The sequence below is a fragment of the Dothidotthia symphoricarpi genome (assembly GCF_010015815.1).
Source record: "Dothidotthia symphoricarpi CBS 119687 unplaced genomic scaffold P153scaffold_16, whole genome shotgun sequence".
NCBI lineage: Eukaryota > Fungi > Ascomycota > Dothideomycetes > Pleosporales > Dothidotthiaceae > Dothidotthia > Dothidotthia symphoricarpi.
In genome coordinates, this window is record NW_022985023.1 from 17,078 (window position 1) to 29,398 (window position 12,321).

General features: G+C 47.6%; 4 protein-coding genes across 4 annotated transcripts; 2 read left to right on the forward strand and 2 right to left on the reverse strand.

Annotated features, from left to right (window-relative positions):
• Positions 1-250: 250 nt before the first annotated feature.
• P153DRAFT_368758 (uncharacterized protein) lies at positions 251-1,364 on the reverse strand (the record flags this gene model as incomplete). The annotated part of the gene is made up of 2 exons (XM_033668601.1): positions 1,326-1,364; positions 251-1,198 (listed from the first exon to the last, which is right to left on the reverse strand). Exon 2 carries the CDS (start codon positions 1,196-1,198, stop codon positions 251-253), a length of 948 nt encoding a protein of 315 aa, XP_033521080.1. The 5' UTR covers positions 1,326-1,364.
• Positions 1,365-3,236: 1,872 nt separating this feature from the next.
• Positions 3,237-4,823, forward strand: P153DRAFT_345204 (3-carboxy-cis,cis-mucoante lactonizing enzyme). Its single transcript, XM_033666084.1, has 4 exons — positions 3,237-3,552; positions 3,613-3,721; positions 3,771-4,214; positions 4,274-4,823. Exons 1-4 carry the CDS (start codon positions 3,361-3,363, stop codon positions 4,654-4,656), a joined length of 1,128 nt encoding a protein of 375 aa, XP_033521081.1. The 5' UTR covers positions 3,237-3,360; the 3' UTR covers positions 4,657-4,823.
• Positions 4,824-6,960: 2,137 nt separating this feature from the next.
• P153DRAFT_321336 (uncharacterized protein) lies at positions 6,961-8,244 on the forward strand. The gene has a single exon (XM_033665140.1). The coding sequence runs from the start codon at positions 7,108-7,110 to the stop codon at positions 8,128-8,130; it is 1,023 nt and encodes a 340-aa protein (XP_033521082.1). The 5' UTR covers positions 6,961-7,107; the 3' UTR covers positions 8,131-8,244.
• Positions 8,245-8,455: 211 nt separating this feature from the next.
• Positions 8,456-9,105, reverse strand: P153DRAFT_368761 (uncharacterized protein). Its single transcript, XM_033668602.1, has 3 exons — positions 9,005-9,105; positions 8,839-8,928; positions 8,456-8,772 (listed from the first exon to the last, which is right to left on the reverse strand). Exons 1-3 carry the CDS (start codon positions 9,080-9,082, stop codon positions 8,701-8,703), a joined length of 240 nt encoding a protein of 79 aa, XP_033521083.1. The 5' UTR covers positions 9,083-9,105; the 3' UTR covers positions 8,456-8,700.
• Between the last annotated feature and the right edge of the window lie 3,216 nt (positions 9,106-12,321).

A 12,321-nucleotide genomic window follows, 5' to 3' on the forward strand; every position in this document is an offset into this window, starting at 1 on the left:
AGTCAGCAATGAATCCACCAGACGGGGCCTCCATGTGGGGTAAGGGCCAATTCGCGCGTCTGTCTTGGCGGCCTAATCGATATGGGAGATTTGGAATCAATTTACGTCATCGCTCTGCCAGCAGTTAAAGATGTATTAATGTCTGCGGTACCAAAGCAAATCGAAACTGCTATCAACAATTCGCTGTAATCCACTGGTTGAGACAGTGCAACTACTGTCAAGATGTTATCACGAGAAGGAGTTTATTGGCTCAAGTCAAGCTAAGACCTAGGAGTTCCGCGATCACTTCAGCAGCCTGTCCGGCCACCGCCCTCGTTTCTTCATCCAGGTCAGCGTCTGTACTCAGAGCCCGCAGCCTCTCCTCCCATAATTGCCATCGCTCTCGCGTTAGCCCGTCTTCTTTGGGCCACAATTCTGTTTTGTACTCCAACGCCGCCGAATTGTTCCGCCACAGCTCATCTTGGTCCATCGCCCACAATATCCGGCTACCATTCCTGACCCAAGTCGCTGCAACCCGAACATCCAACGCCCAAACCTGCTCCGGTGACATTCTATGCGCCCTTGGCCCATCGGACAGGGGACCCTTACGCTCCAGCACATTGTGGCACGCATAGAATACCCACACAGGGCGCACAGCGCCTTTTCCATTAGTCGCATTCAGCAAGGCGATCGAGAAGTCGCAGATACGGAGATAGTATTTGGCGGGGTTGCAGATTGGTGAGCTTGAGGTCGAGTTGTTCCCTTCACCCGCAGTACGCACACCGTCCCAGTCGCGCCAGGCCTCCAGGATGCCATGCACGTCACACCACTGCGCACGGAAGCGCGGCAACATTGGCCAGTGAAGCTTTCCGTCGGCCTGAATATAGCTATGAAGATAACCCTCTGCTTCAGAACCCGGAGCTACATTGTTGGGCTGGGTGGGCGATTGCGCGCGCATGGCATCGAGGAAGGCGAGGTGAGGGACGTGTGAAGCCGAGGAAGTGACGACAGCTGTAAAAAAGGCATCCCAGAGTTCCCAGAGAGCCGTGGCAGGATCGGGGGAGGTAGTGACGATGTTAATCAGGTGTTCAATTGTCTCGTCTGGCGCTGGCGCAGGCGCGGAAGCCGAAGAGAGACTGAAAGAGGTGAGGATAGCTTGGATCGGCGTGGAGAAGGGATTTGGGGGATTACTGCCCGGGACATCGAGCAAGGTCGTCATTCTATAGAGTGTGAGTTGAGGGTAAATAGCGTGCTGCATACTGTTAGTAGAAAATTCTCGGCCCTGGGCCTCTTGTGTAAATGTCTTGACTGACATGAGTCTCAGACACTCTGCAAGTCAAACTCACCTGCAATTCGAGAGGTTGACACAATCCATACATTGTTACTGACAACTCCTACCTCCGTGATATGCACAAGACGTTGACCTGACATCAGATGTCGCAAAGGTCTGTGCTGCTGTGACATTCTGCTCCACTGCGGGTCCGAAAACCTTTTTCAGCATGCACATCATTAGTCTTTGACATGCCTACCTTTCTTAGAATAGTGCTCGATGTGATTTCAAGACTACGTCTGCTATTTAACAACTTCCTGTGGTTTTATCACACACAACGCGAGTCTTGGTTGTACAATTGTCACAAGGTTCGTCAAGTAGGTGCGCAATGAACCCTGCTTTGAAGGAATAATTTGGTAAAATGCGGGACGCATATGTTTGCTGCGTTATACATCTGGTGGAGGCGAGAGGATTCTTTACGATACTTAGAAACCTTTATGTGGCGTTACCCAGGTGCCCGCTATTATATCTTTGTCCCAACAAAGCATTGAAAGGCGCCCGAGTAATATCCTGCCAGTTTATTCAAAGCGACGCGGATTGTGAACACATTCTTGAGTTAGGAGATCGAGAATTGGAAAGATCGGATTCGTACCTATGGTTGGTTGGAGTGGTGTAAGTTCTATGATCTTTGTACCTAGCAAGATGCAAGTGCTGCATCGTATGACTCGAGATGTCCACGCCAATTTATGTCAAGTAAATAACACTACAAAACTCGCCATCGGTGACCATGAAGATGGAAACCAAATTCTCTATCGAATTTCTTATGAGACCAGAGATCAGCGATAGCATGCATCGTCAAATTTTGTATGTATAATCGATCATCCACCAGCGACTCTGTCAAAAAGATATCAGTCAACCTCTTCTAATCGTCCGTTTTCTGCACCTTCACCTTACATCTTAGTCCTTCTCGAATAACGCTTGCCTTGAAGCTTTGTCCAATAAATATTCATTGCATTATGCCCCTTAGGCCTTAGTTCTGACCTTTGCGCGAATGTCCTCGGCTGCTCCTATACCTGGTCATGTTCTGAACCAACAATCCGCTATCATTTACCCATCGACGAATTTTTGAAGTGGCCGAACTACTGCTACAACCCCGCCCAAGGTGGGAAGGCTCTCCGGTGAGGTATCAATAACATGCTAAGTACTGCGGCCTAACCATGTGAGTCTAACTCGTCTCTTTACGTGATCTACTCACATTGGCCTCCTAAAGGGTTTTGAGGAGAACTGGAGCTCTCTATACTTGTTCTCCTACATTGACATGGCGAAGATTGTATGAGTTCTCTCCCTTATACGCGGAGAGAATTTACGGTGGTAGTGCGCCTAACGTTGACGAGATCGTGTCATATACCTAAGTAGCTATATCGGATACTTGATGCAGCGTATCGCTCACTTGCGTATGATGATTTGGGATAGTGTAAGGAGCAACTAGGTACCAAGATACCCTTGAAAGGTTCAACAAAAGCGAAGCGTTAGGACGATCGTTGAGTTACGTAGTTGTGTTAATTCGTTTTGTTAACCCTGCTCAAACTCCTGTGCTGATCGCTTTGACATTACAACCAGTACTGCGTAGATCAAACATGTACGTATAACACAAACGTGTCGTCAGCTCTAGAGCGTTGTGATTATCGGCGCTAGCCCATTAACGTTGGTCCGATCTCTCAAACAGCTCAAAACAGGGAAACGCTTGAGTAACAATGGAGAGAGTATAACGCATATAGTGTGTAGTAAATATCAACTAGGGCTGTGTTGCGCTGCTGGGTAACGTGTGCTCAGGTGTACGAAGGTGTACGTATAGCACTGACGTGTTCATGATTTTGGAACAGCGCTAGCCGAACGCAAACCAACTGCCGCTGGTCCGTACTCTTTCGAGTTTGAAACAAATAAAGAGATTAGTAGTAATAAGACGTATTAGACGCGTGTATATTGTAGTAAATCCAAAACAAGCCGAGATCGCGCTCTTGATACAAAAAGGACGCTCAGGAACATCACAACATGTTTTGTCTTCTCGAAATATCTTTGTCCAATATTCATCCTTGACGCCTGATTCCAGCATGTGGTTTTACAGAATCTCCCCATTGGCATTTGCCACACTTGCCTTTGGTGAATCGCATTACTTTTTCTCCGGTTTTTTCGCGGGTTCGACGATCGTAGGAGTGACGTTTGACGACGCAACCTCCACTCTAAGTCTAGTGAACAACATCACTACTCAAGCCACTTCGGGGTCAAAGTGGATTGCCATTGATGTCAGTTCTTACATCCGTTTATATCGAAGGACAGGACAAGTGTTGATTATCCGAGTCTAGGCACGCAAACAAAACATCTATGTCGCAACTACTGGCGCTTTCCAAAGCTATGCCATTACAGCGAACAAGAGTCTGGAGTTCTCAACAGAGATCGCCCTCTCGTCTGATTGTCAGTGACGCTCCTAAAGTTTGTGAATCCAGCCTCTTACACTTTGCAGGTCAGAACGCCAACTACCTTACCGCTGCATCTGCCTCAAATTACACGGTTTTCGGTACTCCGTATAGCACTGGTTGCTCCACACAGGCCGTTTCAGTGGATGATTCGGGAGCATTGAAGATGGTAACAGCGAATCTGACTTACAACAGCAAGGCTGGCGTGCATGGCATCGACCTGAGCCCTGATAATGCCTTCGTGTATTCCGGAGATGACATGGGCAACGCTGTATGGGTTCACTCGTACGACCAGGAAACACAGACTGCAACAGAGATTCAGTACCTTGCTGCTCCTTCCGGGGCAAACCCGCGTCATCTTGCGGTGCATCCAAATGGGGAATGGGTCTACGTCATCTATGAAGAGGCAAACTCGCTCGCTATATATAAGAGAGATAACTTCACTGGTCTCTTGACGGACACAAACACGACATACTCTCTCCTTCCATCAAGTGAGAATCTCCAACAACTATCTGTACTGTATATTCAAGGCTAATATGTTCTTTCTTAGACATCACAGATCTATCCTCCTACTGGTCTGACGAAGCGAAGTTCTCCATCCCGTCTACCAACAGCAGTACTACATCGCCAAAATATTTGATCACTGGTACACGGTCTCATTCGACATCCATACTTGGTTATACCTCAGCTTTCGCACTTGACCCCATTACTGGTGCAATCACAGAGCAGCTGTTCATTACACCCACCACTGGTAGCGGCGGATCAGCAAACGCTGTTTCGCCCGCGCCATTCAGTGAGGAGTACTACGCAATCACTGATAGCGGCTCCAATTTCCTAGAGATGTGGAAGATTGGCGATGACGGCAAAAGTGCTGCAGCAGTTGCTCATTTGGGACTCAATGGTGCGCCTGCAAATGTGGTTTGGACGAACTAAAACAGTACGAGAAGTGAAGGACTCCGTGAAGTCAGATCACTAGTGTACAACATTGTCAACTTCCTCGAGTTCTTTTCCGGCAATTAGATTAGACAGGGGCTAGCTCAAGACCTCAAGGCATCTACGTATCTGCATTGCAATTTACCAAATCAACACACTCATTTATGATACTGTTTTCGCACTTCTTCACTCAATTCTTCGATTTGTCTGCTGGAATATACGTTTCTTGTGTTCAACCACCATTGAAACGCAACCTGTGACTCAAGATCAAAGCAAACACACAAGCTGAGACGGCAGGGAAGAGGCTGTCTGAAGCCAACCTCTTCGACAAAGGGGATCGGTGGTTTGATTTCATAGAGGCTCTAACAAAGGATTCCAGTTTAGGACCATTTCTTCAATTTGGAGACGTGCGCGAGCTATATTCTCGCCTGCTTAGAACACAAACATCGACTCGAAATTTGAGCCAGAGCCTACGTGAGCTTACTTCTTCAACATGGTGCCATTCAAGAAGAAATCTTATGGGTTTAGTCCATGCGCTTCGAGCACCGCATCATACACTGAGCGTTTTATTCACGCCGCCAACTACACTCTCACGTCGAACTCAGGGTCCTTGTTGCATTTTGCAACACCCGCCACGTGCACCTTATGAACAACGAGATTTACGGCTTGTCGATCTTCGGACCGCCGTCCTTGTCAATGACACAGAGCCGCATATATACATATATACCCCGCCCGCTACCGCCTCCACTACTCCTACGAGTCAGACCCTGCACGCGCTCACACTCAACACGGCATTGGTGAGGACTTTGGTGGCAGTGGCTTGCGCCTTGTAAGTCCCAATCGGATGCCCACTAGCAAAAACATGCGACTACCAACACAGGTGTGGGTCTCATGATGGTCAAAGTGAACTCTATGCGACACCATTTTGACCGTCGTGCTAAAGCTTGACCGCGAGCACGTTGATTGCCACAGGTCTACCTATTGATCGTAACCGCCTCGCCGAACTTGTCGGTATGGATAGCGCAGCTTTGCGCGACGCTGCTAACGTTGTGTTCAGCCTCCTGATCGCTCGTGGTGTACCGTTCCTTCAGCCCGTTGTCGGTGTTCTGTTCTGAGTATGGTTGGGATGCGGCAGTATGCGTACTTGGAAAGAAGAGATGAGATCATCTCGAATTTTCAGAGCAGCTGGGATTCAGCCAGAGGCCGAAATAAGGAGCAGGGAGCCATGGCTAGACTGTTTTTGGGTCACCTGCGCAGTTTCGCGTGTGGACTCGCTCGTACGCGTTGACCGAATGGCATATATTTGGGGTATATTCGATGGCAACAGCCGTTTCAGTAAGGCCAAGGGATAAATGTGCGATTGAGGATTTGCTGGAAACACATCTGGAATATCTTTTAAGGAACTTTTTCCACAATTTGGTTTTGCTCACTCATCCGTGATATGTCACGGCAGACTCGTCTCTGCGCACTGTTGCTACATATTGACGCTGCGGAATGTCGGCTCGGGCGCGGGTTGTGGCAGTTGCCGTAACATCTGCCTAACGGGGGTCTCCAACGGTATATTCTACTAGAACAAAAGGGGTGCCAGAACTTAAGTTGCTCGTTTTACCCAACTCGCTTTGGTCTCCGCAACTCACGTCTCCACCCCGCCACCGATGATGCTAGTTCATGGCCAGAGGATGGATAGCGGCGGCTAGCTGGGAGGTAGAAGGTGGCCTTGCCGATGTAACTTAATTTCGTGACAGCTAAGCCAGCCTGCGGGGCAGCAATGTCGAGAAATGATCTGGGGCCAGCTGCACGCTCGCTGTCACGAGTCTTAGCATGTATATATGACATGAGCCACCTAGCTAGCTCTCTCACCTACAGATCATACTACATGTACTTTCTATGATTTGTTACACTCGCTGTCATCTTCTCCAGCGGCTATTCGGTAACTGGCGAAGTATTGGGTTAGCGTTAGCTATAAGCGCCATCAGGTCAGAACCCTTAGTGATCTAGTGGTTAGATCTGCACGTCAAGGTTGACTTCGACTTCGATGGGTGGAATGTCGGTGAAGCGGGCGAGCATGTCCACGACTAGGGGGCTAGAGGAGTAAGGTCAGATGATATCAGTCAAAATGGAGTCACATCCGATACAAATAAAGTTATGGTGGGGCGAATGCACGCAGATGTAAGTAAGCGGCATGGAGGCAATACGGGCAAGGTTTGGCGATCGGTGTTATGACGTCAGCGTCAAACGACAGAGTAAGATTGGACAACTGTAATTGATCACTACAACCTGCTTATAGACGAAACTCGCTCGCCGGGCTGAATAAGGGCTAACCTGATGAGGAGGGCTAGTAGCTGTCTCGCAGTTTAAAAGCATGTTGCAAAATATCCCATTAGCCTTCTCATTCTTATCACTCCACCCAATTGTTTCAATTCAATCTACTATAATCATTGTCATCACAAGATGAATCATCCCTTACTCAGCACCTCGCCGAAAGGCCTTACTGAGCTCCCCAGCTCAGAGAGCGCTACTATCGATGCGCAGGATGTGCGTGAGTGCGCCGCTCGAGGTGAATTTGAGGAGATGCGAGGAGCAGCTTTCTATAATCGTACCTGGATTGTCACCGAACGATATAGTATTGTTGGGGATGGAGTAGACTCTCTTGAAAAACACCTCCACTCCCTGTGGCACATGTACTACCAGCTCGGTCTACATACGTCACATGAATCGTCTGCCCAAGATAGCCTGGTTCTCGATATCCTCCGCATTCAGGGAAAGGGACCCTTGACTAGAACTGTACGTGGGTCCTACGGAATCGATATCGCTCGTACAGCCGACGGCACGCTGTGGAATGATTTGCCTTTCTTGGTCACGGACATGACTACCTTCTGGATCAACAGTTGCGCGTCCATGTCGGGTGTTCAACGCCTCAACTTTTCTACCTTCCTAGCAAAGCTGGCGTCCACCCGTGTTAGCAAGGATAGAATGTGCCGTATCGCTCTCATTCTATTTCGTTCTACTTTTGAGGAACCACGACCTGTTAGCACTACAGACATGGATGATACAAACACACATCGGACCACCAGGGGGCTTGACATGATACACTTGCTGCCAGCTGCATGTGCGTGGATCAAAGTGGCCGGTCACAATATCATTCAACTTTCAGACGTCTCATGGAATGATTTCCCAAGCGCAATTGGTCAGGGTGGCGAGTTTTTCGTCGAATCAGAGCTTGGGAAGCGATCATCAGCTGGATTTACGCCCTGGAGATGGATGTATTGGCTCAAACGTCTGCATGAGATCCGGGAAGAAGCAAAAGAAGCTAACGAGAAACGCGTAGAGGAGCATGCCAGCGAAGCTATTGATCTTATGGTTCAAGGAGTAAGGGGACATAATTCTGGAATTTTGAGGGCGTACCAGAACGGCGGAAACGTCGTACAGGAAGACAAACATTTGGTATGTCTGAGAGGGGAAGACTCGATATAACATAGTGATTATAGTTCATCATATCTCTCTCTTACCCTTCTGTTGTCTCTGGCTCCCTGGACTCAAGTGATTATCCCCAGGAAACCATGATCACGTCTGAGGAATGAATCTGCGATGTGTGTAGAAAATAGCAAGATGCCATTGCAATTCAAAAATTTCACGTTGCAGTATTGCAAGTATCAAAGAGGTCAAGATATTACTCAAGGGAATGAAAATACCATAGGAAATTGTAGTAGATGCACTAATCGAAACTATAGCAGGTCCAGGACGTCACAGCCATAGGGATCACATAAAGACCACATAGTGGGTAGGTAAAGGCCGTTGTTTATAGTATCAAGATCAAGCTTACTACATAAGGAGTGTGTTTCCAACGATAAAGAAATCTCTCAACAGATCAACCTAGCTGATATCATGTGTAGATGTGATACCTCGACTATCAATAAAGCATCTTTCGTTTCGCGTCCTTCTGAAGGTAACGTGGTAGATCTTGAGAGTTGCACAGTACTTCGCTAAATACCAGCACAGTGAAGACCAGGTTTTGCCCGATGCCCTGGATAGGTGGAAATCCACTTAATGGCACGTGAGTACTTTGCTAGCACTGTCGTATTCGCAAGTGCCACCCGTAGTGGGGAGAGTAGTGCACTATGAACGAGTAAGGCTAGGACGGTCGCAGCTTGAATAGCTACTTGAGAATCAATCAAAACATACCTTTTTGTTGGCGGCAATACCGCACTTGGCAATAGTGACCACACCGTTTTGGCCATTGTACCTGCACTGTTGCGTTGAAGCATCACATTTCTGAATATAGATACAAGTACTTAGTGACGATTTCTGGTTTGGATCTTGAAGATTTGGGATAGGGATATTTGCGTACTCCAGTGTATGTGATGAAAACGCCTCTGGTATCGATGTCGTTGAGCTTAGAGTCGATAGGGGTGGCTACCGCGCTCATTACCGTGACGAGGAAAATCGCAGCTGAAGTAATGTGCATGATGATTGGCTTGTTGTAATAGTCGTTGTAAGGGAGGACAAAGATGGTAAAATAGATAGATCAAGTTGTCTGACAAGAAAGGCTTGCTACTGAGATGAATGAGACATTGGAATGTCCTGGAGCCTCCTTATATAGAAATCATCGCATGGGAAATGGTCATACCCAAAGACAACACATTGTCACCAAGACTTACAGACGGTCGATAAGATGATGTGAAGTGGCTCCACCTCAGTGTCCAAAAAAGCACTCTCGCACGACCTATCGTCATCGGGCGTAGGCACTGTGCAGATAGTTTCTACATATGAGGAGTAAATCTGATGGAACCTTCCTGATTTGGTTCCTATGGATGTTCTAGCCCCCTACCAACAAGGATTAATCGTCAATTGCGAGTTTGCATTCAATGACAAACACGAATAGCGTGGAGCAAGAGGACTTCAATGAGGGGATTAAGCTTTGTGTAGTGCTTAGTATATACAACCCTATCCGGATTTGGCACGGTAACAGTGGACATATGTTAACCTTCTATTGCGCCGAGTAATCGCATGGTCTCCCTGGATGAGTTTATGAGCGCTTTTCGAAAGACCTTTGTATAACGTAACTTGGGACAGATAGTAAACCAATCAATAGTTAGTAAGATTTTAGTGCTGACGTTGTAGCAAAAGTTTAATTTTCTAATGCTAATATACGCTAATCCCTTTTAGCTAATATATCTCTTCAAACATAAAAGTAAAACAAAGATACCTTTTTTACAATTGAAGCTATAAAGTCACATGAATGCCCTAAGTCACTTTATACACATGTATTTCAAAAAGCACTATATTTGATTGGTTAGTAAGATCAAGCGTGTAGCGGCAATTTCTGAACATCAAAAAGCGAAGATCTCCACTAAAGTTGAATGCAGAGCCGCGACACAGCTTCACGACAGATCAAAGGTTCTCATGCAGCGCAGTGTTGGCAGCAACTGCAGTGGGCGTCACTAGCTACAAGACTCTACCGGAAAATCGATGAATTGACGTATCTTTGCAGGTACCAATTATGCAGACACGATTATCACTGCCATCGGACCAGAAGTAGAAAATGGCGTATTGGAATACCCTGAAGTCGGTAATGAGACTTCTCTACCCCAAATCCCAAACCAAAAAGCCCTCCCTGTCTGAAACTGCGGTGCTGATCCGGTATTCAATCTAGCTCTTCGCATAGCTGCAACATAATGGGTTCTTTTCCTTGTTCATCGTACTCCAAAGATTTGTTCCAAATGAAAGGCAAGTCCCTCTTTATAAGCGACTTAGCTCCTTTTCTTGTAAACGCTGCAAGTGGCACACGGTTTTCTCAATCGTGGATCGACAGATTGAAGTCTCTCAAGTCTGCTACGTGGCATGAAGGTAGTATCCTCAATCCGTTGAAACTATCCATATGCTTGATTCTCTCGCCCTGAATAGACACTCTTCCATTTGGATGATGCGCAGCGTTTCTGGGGCGTCTCCATCACTCTGGCTAGGCTGTATATTCACCACGAACTCGAGTAGCTGCACCCTTGATGATGTTCATGATCGTTCTCTGATTTGGCAACGCTGAGCATGTGGCGAGCTAGCGCTGCTCTCTTGTGCGCGACATGACGTGAAAGTCGCGTGAGTGTGAGCGTGTAGGGCCTCTCCGAACACGCTGCCAGTATCCACTCGGCAGACTATCTCTCGTTGAAAGCTACGCAGCCTGTTTAGGAAGGTAAAGCTTGAATGAGCGCGAGCCTCCGAGGAAACAGAGTTCAAAGCCCGATTGGTCGTATGCTAGCAGGGCGAAGATTTGAGTGCTGTGGAGATTAAGGCTGGAACTGACTTGAATGTGACGCGCTCTGATGCCACGAGTCACGAGCATCAATTTATAATAGGGTAGTATCAATCACACGAGAGAGTTGGGGCGAGGTGAGCGAGCGCCTGCAATCAGATGCGTGATCGAGTTGCGGGTTAATGGCCATAGCACATGACACAAGGGGCCCTAGCCTGATCCCTGTTGCTCTTTTTGTTGCCCTCCCACCCTGACCTCACTGCCACACCTCTTCGGCATCCCCACTCACCACATGTGTCCAGCCCATTATAGCTTTTAGGTTGACCCGAACCGGATCTCATAGCGGGAGAAACCCGTCTAATAGAGGTGCAAATACATAGAGAAACTACGCGAAAAGTTATTGAAGACGGAGAAGGACTCGGGCAAGAGAGTAAACGCTTTTTTTGCTCGAATCAGAAGCAAGTTGTTTGTGCCTGCCAAAATCCTCATGTATATCGGAGTTGCCATCGCCGTCGCCTTTGTTAGATTCCTGATCTGGGATGTGGTGGCTCACGGTACTACGATATCAGTAGGGCAATTCTCACATGGCATGATCAACATCATAATGGAAACGGCTATAGTCAAAGGCGATGTCTTAGCCACAACCCTTCCTGCTGTTTCGATTATATGAGTAATCAAATAAGTACCCGCCATTGTTGTGCCTTTTATTGGGATCCTGATCGTAATATGTGGGAGCACAGAATATCAAAAGACTCGAGGAGAGAAGTTTGTCGAGCGGACGCAAACATGCTGGCTCGCGAGGATAGATGCTCCACTGAACACTCTGCTGGAGCTCTCTATATTCTCAACATCGGGCAAGAAGAGCTCCACTTGGCCGCTCACACTTATCACATTGCAAAGTATAGAGATCGTCGAAGCTGCCAGTACCTCACCTGGAGTGTCGGCGTCAACAGACACCATCAACTCTACGTCCTCGATCTTCTTTGCTGGGACTGACGATACGGCCATATTTTTCAATAGAGGCTTCGCCGGCCCGGGAGTGACCGTAGAGTTCGGACCTGGATCATGGTCGGTTAGTATGACTGGTGACAAGGAGTGGAGATCATGGAATGTTGCTTTTCTCAAGCGAAATGGAACCAATCTCAAATCAATAAATTACGAACTTCGTACAAGGCAGCAGCAGGAGAGTTGCCTTCGATTACGTCTGGAGGAAAGATCACTCTTGTTGTGACCGAGACGTTTGGCGGTACCGTCGGAACTGCATTACTGAAGGCCATCGAGCGATGCCCTGGTGCTCCCTTCTGCCTTTCCACCTTCACCATCACCAAAACCTCAAGTACTGGAGAAAGGTTGACGCTTTTTTGATTGCTGATCAGTCGACGAATTAAGACACGCTTGGGCTGGAGTAAGCATTTGAC